This window comes from Corvus kubaryi, unplaced genomic scaffold (genome assembly GCF_017639235.1).
Source record: "Corvus kubaryi isolate FWS band 111438036 unplaced genomic scaffold, C.kubaryi_AGA036_p1.0 37386, whole genome shotgun sequence".
NCBI lineage: Eukaryota > Metazoa > Chordata > Aves > Passeriformes > Corvidae > Corvus > Corvus kubaryi.
In genome coordinates this window covers 333,628-352,542 of record NW_024581128.1, presented here as the reverse complement: position 1 = coordinate 352,542, position 18,915 = coordinate 333,628, and the positions used below count along the sequence as shown (strand labels likewise).

The window sequence follows — 18,915 nt, the reverse complement described above, 5'->3', positions numbered from 1 at the left end:
TCCCGCCCTTCCGGGTGAGCGGGGGGCACCGGGAACACCGGGAACACGGGGCGGGCCCGGCCGGCGGCCCGCTCTCGCTGACTGTGTCCGCTGTTGCAGACGGAGGAGCTGCGGCAGGTGCTGGAGGAGATGCGGGCGCTCTACGAGCGGAACCAGGCGGACGTGTGAGTTGGGCGCCTGGTCCCGGCGCGTCCCGCAGAGCACGGGTGGTGCTGCTCCCCGGCCCGCAGCCCTTCTCCTACTCCTCTTTCTCCTTCCCCACATCCCCCAGGTCCGAAGCGAAGTCGGGACGGACGGACCTGATTTTCCTCATCCGGTTCCGGCACTGCTGCCTGCTCCGGAACCAGCGCTGCCTCCTGGCCTACCTGTGAGTGCGACGGGGGGTGGCCGCCGCCCCTTGGTTCATCCCTGCCGGCGCAGGGTCCCCAGGGACAGGGTGTTGGGACTCTCGGCAGGGGCAGGTGGCTTTTCCACGAGCAGCAAGGCAGCTGTGGAGCTGGTTCTCCTTGTGTTCATTGCTGATATCACCACAAAGAGAAGGCTCTGCTTCCTCCTGTTCTTTAAAAGTTTAGATTACTAGGTATCAGTGTTGCCTGGGGATGTTGCCAGCACTCACCTCAGCGGAGATGCTGGGTTTGCCCCATTTCTTCCCTTAGGTACGACCGGTTGCTGCGGATCAGAGCACTGAGGTGGGAGTATGGCAGCGTTCTGCCCAACACCATCCAGTTCCACATGTCGGCTGAGGAAGTGAGTCAGCCTTGTTTCAAACTCTTCCCCTCTTTCCATTTATTCCTCCTGGAGGATTATTTAGTACAATCAAAACAGAGTAGTCTTCCCCCCACTATAAACATGACACTTAACATGTTTTTCTGTAAATACTTATTTGTGTGTGTTCATCGTCTGTGGGTACAACCCTGTTAATGTCCACAGGTGGAGTGGTTCAATCGGTACAAAAAGTCTCTGGCTACCTACATGAGGTCAGTAGGAGGAGAGGAGGGGCTGGATCTCACACAGGACATTAAACCTCCTAAAAGCTTGTACATTGAAGTAAGTGTAAGATTTCTGGTTTCTATCTGTGAATAAACCTTTTCTTGACCATCTCTTTTCGAGCATTTCATCCCTGTCCCAATTCAGTTCATCAAGCAAAGCCTTTCAGAGTTCCAAAGTTTTCACAGGTTTCTGTGTTTTACTCTGCCTGCCAGCATTTTACTCCTCATACTGAGGGCACATAGTACATTGAAAGGTGGCATTTCTAGTCTGCAGGGAGTTTGTGGTGGGGTGAACTATCCAGGAAGAGGGTTTTGCAGCTTTCTGCAGAAGCTTAACTAATTAGACCAACTAGAAACCATGTTCCTGTGCTGAGGACTGTTAGCAAGGGGGGTGGTTGGTTTTTTTCAATGGACTCTTACAGAGCTGTGTTTCCACTTTGCAGGTGCGGTGTTTAAGAGACCACGGGGAGTTTGAGATTGATGATGGCACTACCATCCTGCTGAAAAAGAACAGCCAGGTACCTGTGACAGGAGTGTGGTCTGTTCTCTTCCTTCCCTTTCACTCCCATGACATCCCCCTGCTTATCCTGGCCTTGCAGCATGTCCCAGTCCCTGCACACACAGCTTCTTGCACGTGCTGTCTGCGTGGTCCAGACTGCAGCTCTGCCTGATCTGGTACCATGAGGCACTGGAAATACAGCACAGCAAACAGAGCTGGTTGTGTGCAGCAACAAATCCAACAACTTCAAGGAGGGTTTTTCTGTGTTTCTGTGCAGCACTTTTTACCCCGCTGGAAATGCGAGCAGTTGATCAGACAAGGAGTCCTGGAGCACGTTCTGTCCTAAGTGTGCAGGACAGGAGGGACAACTCTTGCTTGGTGGCCTGCCCACGATGGGGACTGAGCTCTGGTGTGTGCAGGACTTCTGACACATCAGTATTTCTGCAGTGGCACCCTGCCACTCCTCCTAACAGCCTTTGATGCCTTAAAACCACAGCTCTTCATGAGCAAAGGGTGCATACTGGTAATGTAGCAATCCTGGGAATCCAGGATAGTGGGGGGGCTTTATCCAAGCCCCACAGCTACAACCAGGGTTTGTGAGTGCATTTTTGTTTGGAGTAGTTCTTTGTTCACACTGTGCATGTGGGAGTAAGATACCGACTGGCTGGGCTCTAGAAGCCAGGAAAGCTCCATGGTTGCAAAATAAAGAACTGCTTCAGCCTCAGTCTCTTGGGTTTTAAGAGTTAATGTGGTGTTCATTCAGCACTCTGATCCAGCTCTCCAGCCAAAGCCATCCTGACCCTGCAGTGTGATGGTTATTTAAGTGCCTCAGTAGAACTGCACCTCCAAGTGTCAGATAAGGCTGCACAAGGTTCTTTCCAGGATTAGACATGAAGCCTTGTCCCCCATCAGAGACCCATAAATGTTGTTTCTTGAGGCGCTGTGTGAATGGTCACTGCAGTCTGGGCCATGGGCCTGGGTTTTTCCCACTGTGCTTGGCTGTGCCTCTGTTCCTCTGAAGAATCTCTTATCCCAGAGCACTGCTCTGGCAGGGCCTAGGGGCTACTTGGAGTAGGGGTGGGAAAGGGAGCAGAGGATTTTAAGGATTCCAGTTAGCACAAAACCAGAACAAGGCTGAAGAACTGCTTTCTCTGTCTTGTTCTCCTAATTGTACAGTGTCTGAGAGAACACTTGGAAAAACATTAGCCCTAAGTAAGACTAGAGGTTTGCTTAGGCCCCATCTTAGACTGGACCTGAAAAAGCAAACAGGGAAGAATGCAGGAACAGGATAAATGCCTGGGGCACTACAGCATTGCTCTGTCCTGCTCACTGCAGAGGCAACAATCTGGTTGGCTTTGGATCCCATGCTCAGGCTTTAGGAGGAGCTGTCAGGAATAGATGTTCAGCAGCAGTTGGGCAAGGTTACTGAAATACAGAGCAGACTGGGGATGGCAGGAGGTGCTGTAACATTACAAACATCTTTATGCCACAACTCAGCTTTCCTGCTCGGAGTGAGCCAAGCACAGGGACCTGCAAGCCCATCTGCCCTGGCTTTTGAGATGTAACTGTGGCTCCAATATCAACCTTCTGCAGAGAGGGAGCACCTGCATCACCACCAAACACTGCGCCAAAGAAAATCCTGTGAGATGGCTGCCCTGAGACAGACCTGACCTAACAGCACACTGCCACTGAGAAAGGCACCAAAGCTGCTGCTTTCAGTTGGAAAATTCAGCTATCCACAGGACCAATTTCCTTGAAGGACTCTGGGCTCCCCATTTGCTATTTTCTGCACAGGAAAATCCTGGCAAGACCAGAGAGGACAAGGCTGATTTCCCAACCCAGCCATACCTCCCATTCTGCACCTGACCAACCCCAGCCAGGACCAGGGGCTGCCACTGCAGATGTCCCATCATCCACTCAGAGATACTGGTGTGATTTTTGCAATAAGCTGCTTCAGAGCTGAGGCTTGCTCCTCCAACAGCTGGTTCTTCTCCTCCATGCTCTTCTGCTTCAGCTCAGCAGCCTGCAGGGCCATTGCACACCTCCTGTTCTCTCCACGGAGCTCTTCAATCAATAGCTTGTTCCTGGAGAGTTGGGCCTACAGCAGGAACAGGAGGCTTCAGGTTCAGCATCCCATACAGGGGTACCAGACAGGCAGGGACACACAGCACTGGCCCCTCTTGCACTCACCTGGGCATCTCTGAGCTGAGCTGCCCTCTCTGCCAGCACAGCTTCAGCATTCCTCAGACTGTGTTCCAGCCCCTCTGCCTGCTCCGCAGCTGCCTGCAGCAGATGCTCGTGTTCCTCCTGCAGTGGGCAAGAAAGCCTATCTTTGGCTTGTCCCAGCACTCTCCTGGCCTCTGGCAACCCTGCACTGTACACTTCCCCAGGGCCCTGTTCATGGACCCTCACACTCCTTGATGCAGAGCAGGGGGGGATCATCAGAGGTGCAGGACACAAAGAGCAGTGGGACAGAGGTACAACCCTCCCTAGGTCTGCACCCAACCAGTCTTAAGGCACAGATTTTCCAGCAATGTTTTCTATAAAAATAAGCCATTGGCCTCCCCTCTCCCAGCCATGTCCAGGAAAGCTCAGGGAGAGACAGTCTCCTTGGATGCAGTCCTTGTGCCTGCTCATTATAATTCCTTAGGTTATAATTTGCTCTATCTTTGCCCAGAAGACAAACTCACAAAAACCCAACACCTGGTTGCTCAGTGCCCTAGAGATGAACCCACCTGTTTGAGTGCAGGGTGGTGACTGGAGGATTCATGAGGAATTAAAGTTGCAGCTGAATTTGAAGGGAAGTGCATTTTCCATGTGGGTTCTTTATGCATAACATCTTCCACCCAAACCTCTGGTGGCTTCAAGCACAGCTGCCTTTCAGGCTGCCAGGCCAGCAGTGTTCCCTTCACAGTACCCTTGACTGAGCTCCTGCAATTCCCTGCTTACCTGGGTCCTGAGCAGGTGCCTGCATGTTTGGTCAGCCTGCTGCTGGAGGCTTTCCTGGAGCTGCTGAGTCTTGCATTGTTCCTCTCTCAAGGTGTTTTGCAGCTGCTCAAACTGGTTCTTTGGCACCATGTTGTTTATCTGGGCCTTGGCCTGCTGCAACTGCAGAGCGTGCTGGGTCTGGGCCAGGCTCAGGCTTGCTTTGGCTTCCAAAAGCTGTAACACAGAGAGGTTGGCAGCTGGTTACAGCTTTGAGCCAACAATGGGACAGGCCCAGGCTGTGTTTTGGGGAAGAGCAGAGGTTAGGTAGCACCCTCAGCCCTCGGGACCACGGGAATGGTGCTCACTGGGCAGCCTGCAAGGCAAGGGATTGAGAGCACTGAGAGCTCCAGGAGGAAAAAGAGAGATCCTTCGCTGAGAGATGCTCCCCTTGCTGAGTAGCGAGGAGCAGGAGTTGCTGGAGGGATCCTCTGGGAGGGAATCCCAGCACCAAGGGCCCCAAGGGGAAGATACAGAGGGGGCTGCTCACCTGGGTTCTTGGATACATCCCAGGCTAGCTGTGATGTACTGCATGTCCTGTACTACATGTCCTCTGCTTCTTGTCACCACCAAGGGGCAAACTTGGTACTGGGAAGCAGGTCTGGTCCAGCTTTGCACTAGGAATGGCTGGCATGGGTAAGCTCTACTTTGGAAAGCCAGTCCCCAGGGTAGAATGCAGGAGAGGGATGTTAACACATTGGAAGGTTTCTCACACTGGCTTTCCTCTCTCTGTCCTGGTGATCCGAGTTACTCTGCTCTGACCACCTCGTTTCCCATCCCTCAGACAAGCCCTGTCTGGCTGCTGTCATCCCTGTCCAACCCTTATCCAATTCTACCACTCCTCCAGCTCCTCTGTCAGCTGAGCCATGGGGAACCACAGCTCCTGGTGCCTGTGTGAACCACCTCCACACAGCCTCCATCCCCTCTGCCCAGCCAGGCTGCACAGGACAGAGGGGATACTCCAGGGGCAGCTGCAAGCAAGGAGCTGTCCCCAGCTGCACCTGAACTGGCTTCAGCCATACCTGAGCAGAAGAGAGAATCCTTTGTCCCCCACAAAGAGGAAGAGGACAACTTTTTTCTGGCTGGGGAAGGTGTCCAACACAGCCCCAAGCAGGGCAAATCCAACATCACAGAGACCACTGAGCAGTGTGCCACCAAATGAAGGATACCCACCTTTTCCTGCGAGGCCTGGAGCTGCTGCTGGAGCAGCTGCATCTCCATCCAACATGCTGCATGCCTCTGGTGGTGCTCCAGCCTTGCAGCAATCTCTGCTCCTAGTAGCCATTCAGCCTCCAGAAGCCTCTGGCTCTGCAGCTGGGCAGTGCCAAGGCCATCACTGTAACCAGCCTTGTGCTCAGGGGGTTCACAGCCCAGCTGATGCCTCTTGACATCTGGGTGAGAGAGCTCCTCCTTGCTCTTCTCACTCTGGAAAAGGTTGAGAAAAAAAACAACAAGTCATGCACAAGAGGCTTGGGGTGGGAACGGAGGCAACAAAGACCGACTGAGCATGTGGGTTTGATTCTGGGAGTGAGACAAACCTCTGGGAGAAAAAGCAGTGAAAGTCATTGAAGACTTTCCCTTCTGTAAGACCTTCAGGGGCTTTTGTCACACAAGTTTTCACTACTTTACACGTTATAAGATGAAGCTGATTCTTCAAAGCAAGACTGGGTTTGAATGTTTGAAACAAACATTTTTGCTCTCCTCTATGAGCATGTGCAGTTTTTGTCCTTCTAAATCCTTCAGCCAAGAGCCTGTCAGCTGGGGTTAATGGCTTCTTACCAATGCTGTTAACTCTGCTATTTCAGCCAGCTCCTCCACCTTCCCTCTACCCAACTCACTCCTGTTTTTCCTACTGGGAAGAGGAATATGATCAGCCTCAGGCCAGAGAGCAGCAAAGCACAGCCTCCCAGAGGAGAGCCCTGGTTTGGGTAGTCTCATATCAGATTTTGGCCTGCAACACGAAGTGAAGCCAAGCCAGAACAGATATGGCCCTGAATTGATTCAGGAGTGAGGTGTCTCTGCCCCAACAGGTGACTCAGCTCAGCCCAGGGCAGACAGCCTGGGGACATCCAAAGTCCTGCAACGCTGTCAGAGGCCTTAAAATCAAGGGATGAAGAACAGTGGGAGGGACAGCTTAGCAGACTCTTGGGATTATCTTCACCAGAAACCTGTCTCTCCCCAGATTTATGGCTCAGTGGGTGACCCCAGTACCTATCTAAAGCTTCCTAAGGAAGAAATCCATCCCATGTTAACTCTTCAGCAAGCTGTTCTCCAGCAGCCAGCACAGGTCTCCTGTGCAGGGAGAGGCAGCAGAGTGAGAAAACCATGTACAAGCCCCATTTACTCTGGCATTCTGTGCTGGCTCCCTGGCCTTGTCCAATTTGGTTTCCAGTGGCAGCAAGGACTAAAGAAAACTGAGAAAAAACCTTCCCATAACTCAGGCAAAACATGTGGGGACAATCAAGAGACAATAGTAGAGAAGGAGCAGGTCTTCAAGGGAAAGGAAATATAGGGAAACAAGGACAAAGAGGATCAGACTGAATTTAGGTGGCTTCCAGCTGGCTAAAATTCTTTTGCAGTCCTGTGGATACAAAGTGATTTGACTCATCAAGACACACCAATTACAGGATAACCAGGTTGTGAGCCCAACTCCTCAACTGCAATAAAGCCACGTCTGGAGAAATCAGCTTGTTTGTCAGGCCTCCGTGATTTTACAGTGCTGGACACAAGAGCTGTGACCCCAAATCCAAGGTGGCCTCACTATCCTTCCATTTCTATTGGTACTCCCAGTCTCCCAGGAGGCCATGAATACTGGCACTTGTGGGAAGGAGCTTAGTCCTGTGTTGGACAGTCCTATCCAATAACTGCTGCTAAACACCAAAGCCATCCAGGACCCAAATTCCTCAAGGGAAGGCGCAGGATAACAGACCGTCCATCCTGGCAGGGAGGACAGCATTGCAGTCTGTGGCACTGCCTGTGGCACGCAGAGGAGCTGTGTGAGGAAGTTCTTCCTCTCTCCTTGAAGCACCAGGACCAGTCCATGGACTGTGTGGTGTTTGCTCATCTCAGAGCAGCTGCTTTCTGAGTTTTACATCAGAATTCACACGCTGTGCTTCCTGTGACATCTCCAACACCCATGTGCAAGGCAGAGAAGATGAGTGTGCAGTCAGCCACAGGAGCACATCCCAGCTGCCTGACCACACTCCCATGGTCAGTAAAAGACATAGCATAGCTTTTACATTTGCCTACATGTGCTCAGTAACATTTATGAATTGGAAGTATCCTAGTTCACAGTCCACTTCGTGTTACTACTGCAATAGTAACAAGGCAGAACAAAGCTGCTGTTAGAACACCCAGAAAGAACACAGCTGCTGTTAAAAGTGTTCTGCACCATCACAGTGTTAAGCACCCCTGTGTCTCATAAGGCATCTGGGGTTTGGGGTTTTTTTTTTTGCAGCAGCAGCATGTTAGTTCTGCAAACTGCCTTTGCATTCAAACCTGACACTCTCTTGAGCTCTGAGCTCATTTTCCAACTACTGCATGACATCTTTGAGATGCATCAGCTCCAGTTTCAACCTGTTCCTTTTCAGCTCTATTTTGACAGCCTGAATGTCAGGTTTCCTCCTATGCTGTTACACCACTCTGTCTCCCAGAGCTTTTTTCCTCCTCTTCTTGCCCTGCAGGTCAGGTCTATATCCTGAGATGCTGCTCTGTCTGCTATTTGAAGGCATTTACCTTTGCTCTCTCTTGAGAGCACATCCCCTTGTCTATCAAGATTCCATTTCTCCGTGACAAATGCTTTCCACTTTGGCTCCAGCTTCTAGACTGAACAGGCCATTTGTTACAACAAACATCTGCACTGTTTGCACTGGCGTGCCCATCACACAATTGTTCATTTCTTATCTGTTCCTTCAGCGTTGAAGTTGCAACAGAAGATTTTGGTCTACTTGCTCATCTGAGTCTTAGGGGATCAGCTCCTTTTCCCCCAGAGGACATCTCTCCAGACACCTTGTCCCTTCCAAAACCAGAGCCATCAGCTTCACTGTCTCTGCATTACTTCCATTTCACCCGGGTGCCTTAATCTTTTTATACTCAACAGCCAGCATTTCACACATTGTTGGCTTGTTCATCACTAACTTTTTCTTACAACTTGAGCTGCCTCTGCTTCCACAGAGACTTGGTCTTTTTTCTTACACTTCCACTGCTGCCTCTCATGGGTGCCCTCCTCTTGAAGGCCTCACCTTGGAGCCTTTATCATTGGGAAATCACCTACTCTCACACCAGTGTTGCTGCATTAAAGCCTTACAGCTGTCCTCATGCTGGCATTCACTCCATGACAGCTCTTGGTTATGCTCAACCTCTGCATCTTTCCTTAAGATAAAAACCATTTTCCTGACCTGGGTTTGATATCACAGCTTGAAAAACTCAGCCAGTCTCTGAATGTACATTTCTGGAGATGCAATACAAAGGGGTTTTTATGTTGCAAAGTCAAGGCAATTTGTTAAACTTTACAGAAAGCTCCCACACATTTTGCACTTCTCAAAGACTCACACCCATCGCATCTTTTCCAGCAACTCTGAAAGCTCCCCACTGCAGTCAGTCCATCTGCCATTCACCAAAGGTAAAATAGCTTAAATGCCTTGTATTCCTGTTATTTGGATTTGTTTCCCTGCTCTACCACAGACTTCAGCCAAGTCACCTCCTTTCTCCCTCACCTATTCCATATCTCAGCCCTAAAACAGGGATAATGACCTAGCAAAATCCTCTGCTTGCATATTGCCAAGGGGAACTCTGCTCCCAAAAGGAGACACAGCAGGGAAGAGGCAGGAGGAAGGGAAGATAAACAGTTATTCAGTGACAACCTCATTCTTTCACAAGCCAGTCTCTTTTACCTCTATGGAGAAATTTAAGATATTTTTTACTGTGTTTAAGATAGCAAGCTGTGATCATCTAGCAAGTAGAGGCAGGTTTGCTGAAGGACTGAGAGAGGTAATAAGAAAACACTAATGAAAGCTCTCTTATATCTCTCACTATTTCAAGATACAGTCTTTGCTGGGCACTGCCCCTAACACAACCTTGTAGAAGATGCAGGGAAACTTAGTCTTGAAATAAAAGCACTCCTATAAGGGGAGTTTAGATGTCTCACTTCAAACAACTGCAGCCCTGCAATACTGGCCAGATTTTCTTCCAAATTAAAACAGATCTCCAGCCCTGTGAAAAATCAGCCCAACCTACTCTGGTATGAGCAGGAGATGCACCCTTGATCTCCTGCTTAGCCCCAGAAAGAGAATGGTGCCAGACCTCAGGCTCAGTCTGTCCCTGTGCTGCCTCTTTATCTCTTCTCTGTCCTGGTCCAGCTGCTGCCCTGGATGGCAAATGTCTTCAGTGTCCTGCTGTCCCACCCTGGCCTGCTCCATCTCAATCCTCTCCTCCAGCTCCAGGCTCCATTCACATTTTTGCTCTTTCAGGCTATTAATTACAACCCAGTACTTTGCAACTGTTTCTTCCAGATCTCTTTTCTGGTCTTCCATCTTGCACATCTCAGCCTTGAAGTTTTCCTCACTGTCCTTCCTCTCCCTCAAAGTTTTTCTGCATTAATTCTGTTTCTTCCTCGTAACAGTTTATCTGTTGGAAGGAGATGGAATTGGGATATTAGCACCATGCTCCTGAGAGCTTTCCTCTCCTCCAAGAGCTCCAATTCAGATTGATCTATTGGTCCCACTCAACAGGCGACTCTCTTCAGGCGCTTCTGGTCCCTGCTGAACTTAGGGCAACAATCAGTCTCATGCAGCAGTCTCTAACACAACAAGATCCCATTTCTTGCCAGCAATTAGCACAGTCCTCCCCATTCTCCTTGTTTGCAAGGAACCCCAGAGAGGAGAAGGGAGAGGCCAGGGCATCATCTGCCACTGCTTCTCATATCCTTCCTCCACTGCAGAGCGGTTCCTTGCCAGGATGAGGTGGTGAGAAGCTGCTGCTCCCCACAGCTCCCCTGTGAACACCAGAAACTCCAGGATCTGATGTGCACAAAGGCAGGACTATAAAGCAGGCAGAAGATCTGTAGGCAGCTTTGTGCTCCTTGAACCGTTCCGTCACCTGTGTGGCAGTTTAGGATTTTCTCTTGCAGTGCTGGCAACAGAAACCCAGCAAGCATCACTGACCTCTCAGTTCAGCAGCAAAAGGAGTAAATGTGGAAACTGAGGCCTCTCCCATGAGCATTCATGGCTGTCTAAAGAGGGGACTGGGTTCACACTGTCACCTTACAGCAAGCAGGTTAGAAGCCTGCTGCAAGCCAAGGGTGACAGGGCTCTGATGCAGCCCTTGCCATCAGGAGACACCTGGCTGCTTCTCCTCTTGGTCCTGTCCCTGATTTTACTGTGACAGCAACACTGAGTGATCTCTGGTTCCCCAAAAGACCCACACAAACATTTCACAAGGTGACAGTGATTTCCACAAAGCCCTTGCCAGACAGTGAGGGCTCCAGACCCTCCTACCAGCTAAGATGGGCTGGAGAAGCACATGAAATAACCCCACATGAGTGATGAGGTACCACCCTGCTCCCCAGCCTGAACTCTCTCTCCAGCAACCCTACTGGAGCAGATGTCTTCTCAGTCACGCTGTAGCAGTTGTGCTTACCAAGCAGTCAAGACATCTCCCCCCACCCCACTCACCTTGGTTTCCAGCTGCACCTTCAGGTCCTGCAGCTGCTCTTGGAGCTGCTCCACTGGGAGTGACATCTCTGTAAACACAGAAGTAGGAACACGAGGGCTTAGAGAGGGGTATGCTGGCAGAGAGCAGCCTGTGAGGATAGGCCTACAAGACAGGACTGATCAGAATGGCTGCAGCTTCATCCAGTCCATACAACCCCAAAAGATGGAGATTCCCCATCTATCTGGTGACCAGTCCCAGGGTTGCATTCACCCCTCTCAGCCAGAAGTTTTTATCTAATGTTCAACTTGAATCCTCCAACCCACAGTTTGGGGCTACTTCCTCTTTATTGCATTGTGTTCCCTCAACATCCTCGACACCAAAATCTGCCTGTTCACTGTAGCTGCCTAGTGCACAGGCTACCATCACCAGTTCTTGAGTCAGGAAAGCCTCCTTTCCCCATTTCCCTCCTCCCCACCACCCATCTTCTTCTTCTTCCCTCCCACAACTGCCCAGTACCAGAACTGGCAGCAGCAGTTCAGGCACAACAAGCCTCCCCGCACTCCCATGCTAACTTGGATCCAGAGGGCACGCTGTTCTTGCTGAGAAGATGGGCACTGAGCCCTCCTGCATGTTACCTGCTGCTGGCAGCCCTCCCTCAGCCCTGCTCTCCTGCAGCTGGAGGCGCAGCCTCTGCAGCTCCCTTCGCAGTGCTCCATTCTGGTCGTACAGCACCTGAAATAAACACAGGACAAAACTCCAGCAGCATCAAAAACATGAAGGGCCTTCCCCAGCTCCAGCACAGCCTTCCCAAACAAAGGCAGACATGAGAGAATTTAGAAGAGCCAAAGAAGAAATATAACCCCAGACTTCCAAGACCACCATCACTAGACACTGTAAAGCACAAAGCAACTGCCCCTGAATGCAAAAGCACACAAAGCCAGGGGGTTTTGCAGACAACTCAGAGGGCTAGGCCTCCTGACCCCCTCCTGACCTAAATAACCATTGGTAGAATCCTAAACAGAAGAAACAAGATCTCAGCACGAGCCCAGAGGTTTGTGTTTACATCCTCAGGACACTCCTGTGGGCATGTGGACCAGCCAACAAGCACTACTCTACACAGACAAGGCAACCAGCAGGATTTACAGGGAAGCAAGGCCCACAGGCCTCTGGGAGGGAACATTTCCAGGTTGCAGAAGGAATAAAACAAGGCAAGAAGATGCTGATCCCATGGGAAGCACAGCACGAGGCAGGTCCTGCTGGTCTCCTGGTGCCAGAGACACCCCAAGGCCAGCACAGGAGTTTATCCCATTCCACCAGCAAGGAGTCCCACAGCTGAACTCCAAGTGATGAGCCACCACACCAGTGCAATGAGCCACTTCCATGTAGGTGTCTGGAGACGGGCAGCTGCTTGCTTCACTTCACATCCTCTATCCTGTACTGGAAGCAACAGTATACAAGGCATCCTGCCTTCTTCTGGACTGTCCACTTTGAGCAGACATCCAATTACATCCCATATCCTGCCACCCAGAAAACTGATGTGCTGCAAGAGACTATGAACTAGGATACTCCCAATTAATAAATTATTACTGAGCAGATGTAGATCAGTGCAAACCCAGTTTGTTTCATCTCCATTCTAAGCAGGAAAGGGGGGCTGTGAGCATTCAATGAGGGTAAAGAATAAACACGAGTGGGTGCCTTCAGAGGGTGAAGCCTTAAGGTCAAACCTTTCCATCCATCAGCATTCTCATGGACAACTCTGGGGCTGTCAAACGGGAGGAAAAATTGCAGCACCAAGCATATTCAACCCTCTGGTGCCACCTGGAGCAATGCTGCACTGCATAGTGCTTCAGAATGTTTGCCTTTAATTACAGCTTCGAGAGGGGCTGCCTGATGCATCCACGGAGTGGCTTTGCTGGAAGTCTGCATTTCAGCCCTTGCTGGGGGGATGTGACTGTCACTGTCCCCACTCAGTGGTGCTCCCCAGCCACACACAGCATTTGGGAACAAATGGGCAATGTGACAAGCACAGGACTCACAGAACAGAGCACGCAGCAACTCACAGCATGCAAGATACACAAGTGAAAAATGGGAGAAGGGAAACAGAGGTTGTGCTCATGCCCCGGAGAGCCCCAAGCTCTGGGAAGGAGCACAGCACCCTGCAGGAGATACAATACACACAGCACCAATTCTTGGACCACACACACACACACCACATATCTGGACTAGCTCACCTTGACTCTCTAGCAGAGTTCAGCAGCAACAAGTTTTTTTGTTTTTTTTTTTAAGTGGGGGCAAGGAGAAGGAAGGGAAAAACAAAAAGATAGAAGACTTTAGCTGTTAATAAGCTTTCCAGATAAGAAGAACAGCTTTCTCCTTGTGCTCAAGAAGAAATCCAGCAGAGCCCAGCATGGTCTGTCCTTAACAACAAAGGTACATGGTTCCCTAACAAAATAGTTCGTGCCTACAAGCAGGAAGGAATTTATGATCCACCCCTACTCTCCCCTGCCAAAATCCCAGCAAGGCAAACAACCCATGGAGGGCTTCAGGAGCGAGGAGACAGGACTCTGTGCAAGGTAAGAGGGATCCCTCTGCCCTATGATCAGGTCTGCCTCCTTCCACTCTCCCAGACCAACGTGCCCAACAGATGTGCTGCAGAGAGCAGCACTGTCACCCCAGCACTGCTGGAGAGCTGCCCACACGCACCTGGCACTGCTGCTCGTACTCCAGGACAATCTCGGCAAAGCGCTCGCTCTGCTTCAGGAACTCTGGGCTGTGGGGCTCCCCCTGCTCCAGCTGTGCAAGCACAAGGAAACACTTCTCATCAAGAAAATCATCACCTCTCCAAATGGAGAGTCAAAAGCTCTACTAAATCACTGCGGCCATGGTGCTACACCCATAGATTCAACAGAAGGCTCCCTACAGGACCCATCACCTGTGGGATGGTCAGAAAGAGGAGGAAAAACATTTTTCTCCATATTTGAGACACCCAACTACAGGCAGGTTTTGCTGGCTAACAAGAACACAGACTCATTTCCTTCCCCAGATTCATTTTAGGAGTGAAAGACACTAAAACAAACCCTTTACTTCAATACTAGTGAAAAATAAAACTTTTCTGGAAACCAAACTCTATAAAGTTTTCACTTGAAGAATGCAGATTTGTAGAATTCTCTACAACTGGAAATTTTCCTCACTTCCCTTTTTTTTTTTTCCCCAGCTTCCAGGTTGTCATTAATGTGCAGGAGAGCTCCCAGAGGGGGGAGGCCATAACTACTGACCCAAAACATGCAAGATCAATTTTTTCATGCATTCCTGAAAAGTTCCTATTTAACTGCAACAGAGAAAGGTTACCTTATCCTTCACAATGTGGCTGAGCTCTTTTTGCAGCTCCAACACCATTTCCTCAGAGGCTGACAGTTTCTCAGCCATCTCCGTGACCTTGTTTTGCAGCTGTGAGTTCTCCTGCAGATAAAATGGAGATTTCCTTGATGCAGCGGGTCCTGACATGGCAAGATGGGTATCAGCCACAGGTCCTCAGCAGGACACATCAGCATGCCAAACACAGCACAGCTCTCAGAAGACCCTGGGCACGGCCTGTTTTTGGCCAGGACAGGGCTGACTTTTGCAGTAACCGGGAGGGGATGTGGCTAAAGCCCAGATGTTATTCTGCACCACCTCAGTCATTGCTGGGGACAGGGGGAAGGGACTCTCTGTCACTTCCAGGGAGAAGGACACTCCTCCCAGGGAAAATGTGGCTGCTCTGCATTCTGCATGTGAATCACCCTCTCTTTTGTACACTTTTGTTACTAATATTGTTGCTGTCACTGGTTGTTTCTTATCTCATTGCTGTTTCCAGTAAATTGTTTTTATCTCAACCCGTGATCTTTGCCTTTTGTGCCTTCAATTCTCCTCTCCAGCCACTGAAAAGCAGGGAGAGGGAGTGAGCAAGCAGCAGTGTGGTTTGGAGAGCCTTGGTAGGAGAACTAAATTGGGGAGCACCATTCCTAAACCACGACAGCACAGCACACTTCTGATATCACACAGGCTGGGGTTAGGCTCATCTCTCCAAAGGACAGGAGTGGGTTTTGCAGAATAAGAGCTAGACAGCCCCACAGGATCATCTCTTCTTCTGCTCCCCAAAACTGTGGGAGCACACTGTTAGCTGTGTGGTTTCCCTCACAGCTAACCAAGGCAGCAAGTCCTCAGCTATCTCCATCTGTACTTCTACACTGAACAGAACTGGGCATGCAGACATCACCATCTCTGCTTTCAGCAGGGTCCCTGGCACAATTTTAGCTTTGGTCATTGTGTTTTCAGATGTTACCAAGGGTCAAACCAATCCCAACAGACAACACAGCAGTTTAGTAATGTCATGGTAAGGTAACAAGCTCTGTATTTAATAAAATTGTATGGATGTGGCTGATGATTCTTCTGCATAAAATTCCTGTCCTTCCCAACAAGAGCAACATGAACTATCTATATTTGTCACCACCTCTGCTTTGCCGCCTCTGAAGGAGTGAAGATGTTTCATCCAAGGCAGTTTTACTTACCTTCATCACATGGTTCAGTCTCCCTTGCAGGTTGGCCTCTTTGCCCTGGAGGAGCCGTGTATCAGCTTCCAGCTTTGCCTGGTGACTCACTGCTTGCTGCAAAAGCAGCTCTTTTGCCTCTATTTCTGCCTGAAAATTCCTGGAGAAAATAAGCAACACGGCTGGGACAGACAGAGCATGTTCCTGGATGGCCACAAGGTACAGACACCCTCTCTCACCATGCACAAAGCAGGAGATGAGAGTTTGGTTGGAAGGATGCTGAGACCATAGGAGGTGGAAAAGGGTCTTCAAGGACTTTCCTGCCACTGACACATGGGCAAAACAAGTGGGAGATTCAAAAGGGAAACTGGGATGTGTAAGCACATCTTCTCCACGCCACCAAAAGAACCCCTCCTACCTGAGCTTGCTCTGGGTGTGCTCGAGAGCGATGTACTGCTCATCCAGCTCCCTGCCCAGCTGCAGGCAGTGTCTCTCTGCCTTCTCCAAATTGAGCCTCGCCTTGTCCCTCTCCTTGGCGATCTTCCTCACCTGGCTCCTACAGACAGAGCGAGCAGGGCATTAGGAGGCCCCTCACACAGCCCACAGAGGGGCCCTCCTCACAGGGAGCAGTGCCCTTACCAGAGGCACTGCAGTTTGTATCCATAGGATGTGCCAGCTGCATGCTGAAGGCCACTCCTGGGGACCATGAGTGTGTTGTCCAAAGCTGCAGGCAGCCCTGCCAGGTTCACCTGCTCCTCCGTGCTGCTGCTCTGCTTCTGCAAGAACAGCACAGATTGAGAGCACTTCCTCTCTGTTCTAACAGTTCCAACAGGATTTCTGTACTCACACTATCTGACCACCCTCCAATCTTTCAGGGATGCCCTCCCATCTCACAGATAAGCCTAGATCACATCCACCTCAGACTTCCCTCAGCCTTGGGGTGACCAAACCCATCCTGAACCTGGCTGCAAGCACTTCTCCCACCCCAGGCAGTTGCTCACTTCACCCACCACCACTGATCCAGGGAGAACCAGAGATGTTGAGGATCTCCTCTAAGTTCTTCCAGGGCTCAGGTGGCAAGTTGAGGCTTGACAAATCCAGTGCCTTTGCTGATGCTGGAGAAGCGATGTGGGCTTAGGTAGCTTGGCCAGAAGGACAGGCTGCTTCCCTGAGCGTTCCCCTCTGATGCTGAGGAAAAAACCAGCAGGAATAAGTCAGTGGGGCCAAATTGGCAGAAGAAAACAAATGGTTTTCAATACCGAAAGGAAACTTCAGAGAACAAATCAATGCTGAAGAACATTTTAGAAACAACCCCAAGCTGCCAGGAGGGAGATGTCCTGAGCTGCCCCCACAGCAGCTACAAGGAGCAGGTTTGCAGGCACAGACCATTCAGTTTGGTCTCCCTGCTAACCCATCAACACCCAGTATCCACAGAAAGACCAGCACTGAAAGTTATATACAGGGTCTTGTGAGAACTGCCAGATGGGAACTGCTAGCCAACATTTTGTTTGACCAAAAGCAGAACCCAGAAAGCTGGTACAGAACCCATAGCATCTCCAAAAGCACCAATTTTGTACCAGGTTTGGAAGAAGCCTGTCTTCTGAGAGCTGTTACCTCAAAATCTTAAGCCAAAAGAACCTGAAACAATTCTTTTTTCTTTTTTTTTTTTTTTGCTCAAGGTCCTACATTGAGCTGTCCTGGCTGTCAGGGTAATCAGAGATTCACTTCCACCTTAGCACATTAACGTGGTGTTACTTCAAAAGCATTTGCAAATGCCTTGCCAGTCCTTGGAATTGAAAGCACTAAGGAGAAAGAAGCATTTTACATCAAACAAATAAAATGTGGATGAAGCTTGTTCATGCACTTAAAAGAGGACAATCTGTGTCACATGTGAGGTGCAGAGACATCAGCACTTCTGAGATCAATATTAAAATTGGAGCGATCTTTTTCCTCTGCGAGGACGTGCATCCCTCTCCCTGCCATAACCAGACGAGGCTCAACAGCCCTCTGTTGTTCTGTATCACCATCCCACACCACCTGAGCAGGGGCTGCTCCTACTCAGGCAGTTCCCAAGGGAGCCTTTCAGTCACCACGCAGCGGCTGCAGTACAGACCATACCTAAAAACTGACTGGCAAGTGAAGAACTCCCCCCAGGTCACCACCCTCAGACGCCTGACTGATTTCTATTAAATCACCCACTTGTGAAAAGAAGTATCTTGGCCTGAATTGTTCTGGGTAAAATCTGTTCTCCTTTTTTTGAGGGGGAAGGGAAAGGAAATGGATGGAGAAACCTTTCTAAACGTGTGATGTCTGGACTTGTGTCTGAAACTGTCCTCTGCAGGGGACTGGCAATGACTTATTGTTCCTTACCCAAGGTTACTGGAAATCACCTCACGGAGCTGCAGATCAAGGCCATCAACCAGGATCCTTTTTACAAACCTCATCCCATGGATTGTTGAGTCTTGGCTCCTTAAGAAACACTGACATACCGTGGAAAACGGGGTTATGCATCCGCAGGGATGCAGACACTGCAGGATCGGCCCCGCTCGGCTCGGCCCCGCTCGGCCCCGCTCGGCTCGGTTCGGCCGCGCTCGGCTCGGCTCGGCTCGGCCCCGCTCGGCCCCGCTCGGCTCGGCTCGGCTCGGCCCCGCCTCCCCCGGCCCTGCCGCCCCGCGCATGCGCAGGTCGCGCCCACCTCGCCGTCCGCCCCCCTGGCTGCCTTTCCTGGGGGGAACTGGGAAGAGCAGCGCCGGGAGGCAGAGGGAGTCGATCCTGCTCCTCTCCTCAGCCCTAGCGAAGCACATTTGGAGTGTTGTGTCCAGTTCTGGGCTCCTCAGGGCAAGAAAGAAAGGAGCTACTGGAGAGGGTCCAGCGGAGGGCGACAAAGATGATTATGGGACTGGCCCGTCCTCATGAGGAAAGGTTGAGGGGGCTGGGCCTGTTTAGTCTGGAGAGAAGACTGAAGGGATCTCATCAATGCATACAAATATCTCAAAGGCAGGTGCCAAGAGGATGGTGCCAGACTTTCCAGTGGCGCCCAGCGACAGGACGAAGAGCAATGGCCACACACTAAAAAAAAAAGTTCCACCTCAGCGTGAGGAACAACTTTTTTGCACTGAGGGCTGGAACAGGCTGCTCGGGGAGGTCATGGAGTCTCCCTCTCTGGAGCCACTCCAGCCCCGCCTGGACGCGTTCCTGGATCGCCGGGGCTGGGCGATCTCCCGGGGCCCTTTCCGAGCCCCGGCAATCCCGTGGGTCCGTGCGC

At 50.7% G+C, this 18,915-nt stretch overlaps 2 protein-coding genes across 5 annotated transcripts in view; one reads left to right on the top strand and one right to left on the bottom strand.

Annotated features, from left to right (window-relative positions):
* GINS1 (GINS complex subunit 1) overlaps nucleotides 1-2,212 on the top strand; it is a 2,353-nt gene extending 141 nt beyond the window's left edge. The window contains exons 2-7 of the mRNA XM_042036769.1: nucleotides 100-164; nucleotides 272-367; nucleotides 657-747; nucleotides 931-1,047; nucleotides 1,433-1,507; nucleotides 1,766-2,212. Coding sequence (XP_041892703.1) covers nucleotides 100-164; nucleotides 272-367; nucleotides 657-747; nucleotides 931-1,047; nucleotides 1,433-1,507; nucleotides 1,766-1,834 — 513 coding nt within the window. The 3' untranslated portion in view covers nucleotides 1,835-2,212. The remainder of the gene's footprint in view (nucleotides 1-99; nucleotides 165-271; nucleotides 368-656; nucleotides 748-930; nucleotides 1,048-1,432; nucleotides 1,508-1,765) is intronic.
* A 735-nt stretch (nucleotides 2,213-2,947) lies between these two features.
* LOC121668731 (ninein-like protein) lies at nucleotides 2,948-18,294 on the bottom strand. Of its 4 annotated transcripts, none has more exons than XM_042036764.1 (14): nucleotides 18,140-18,294; nucleotides 16,661-16,838; nucleotides 16,290-16,426; nucleotides 16,069-16,206; nucleotides 15,672-15,810; nucleotides 14,473-14,583; nucleotides 13,828-13,917; nucleotides 13,356-13,364; nucleotides 11,760-11,856; nucleotides 11,145-11,212; nucleotides 5,647-5,898; nucleotides 4,438-4,650; nucleotides 3,679-3,795; nucleotides 2,948-3,586 (listed from the first exon to the last, which is right to left on the bottom strand). In XM_042036764.1, the coding sequence occupies exons 3-14, from the start codon at nucleotides 16,355-16,357 to the stop codon at nucleotides 3,398-3,400; spliced, it is 1,491 nt and encodes a 496-aa protein (XP_041892698.1). In that variant the 5' UTR covers nucleotides 16,358-16,426; nucleotides 16,661-16,838; nucleotides 18,140-18,294; the 3' UTR covers nucleotides 2,948-3,397. The 4 variants fall into 4 exon arrangements, with proteins under 4 accessions (XP_041892698.1, XP_041892700.1, XP_041892701.1 ...); XM_042036766.1 differs by lacking the exon at nucleotides 18,140-18,294 and adding an exon at nucleotides 18,021-18,133; XM_042036767.1 differs by lacking the exon at nucleotides 13,356-13,364.
* Between the last annotated feature and the right edge of the window lie 621 nt (nucleotides 18,295-18,915).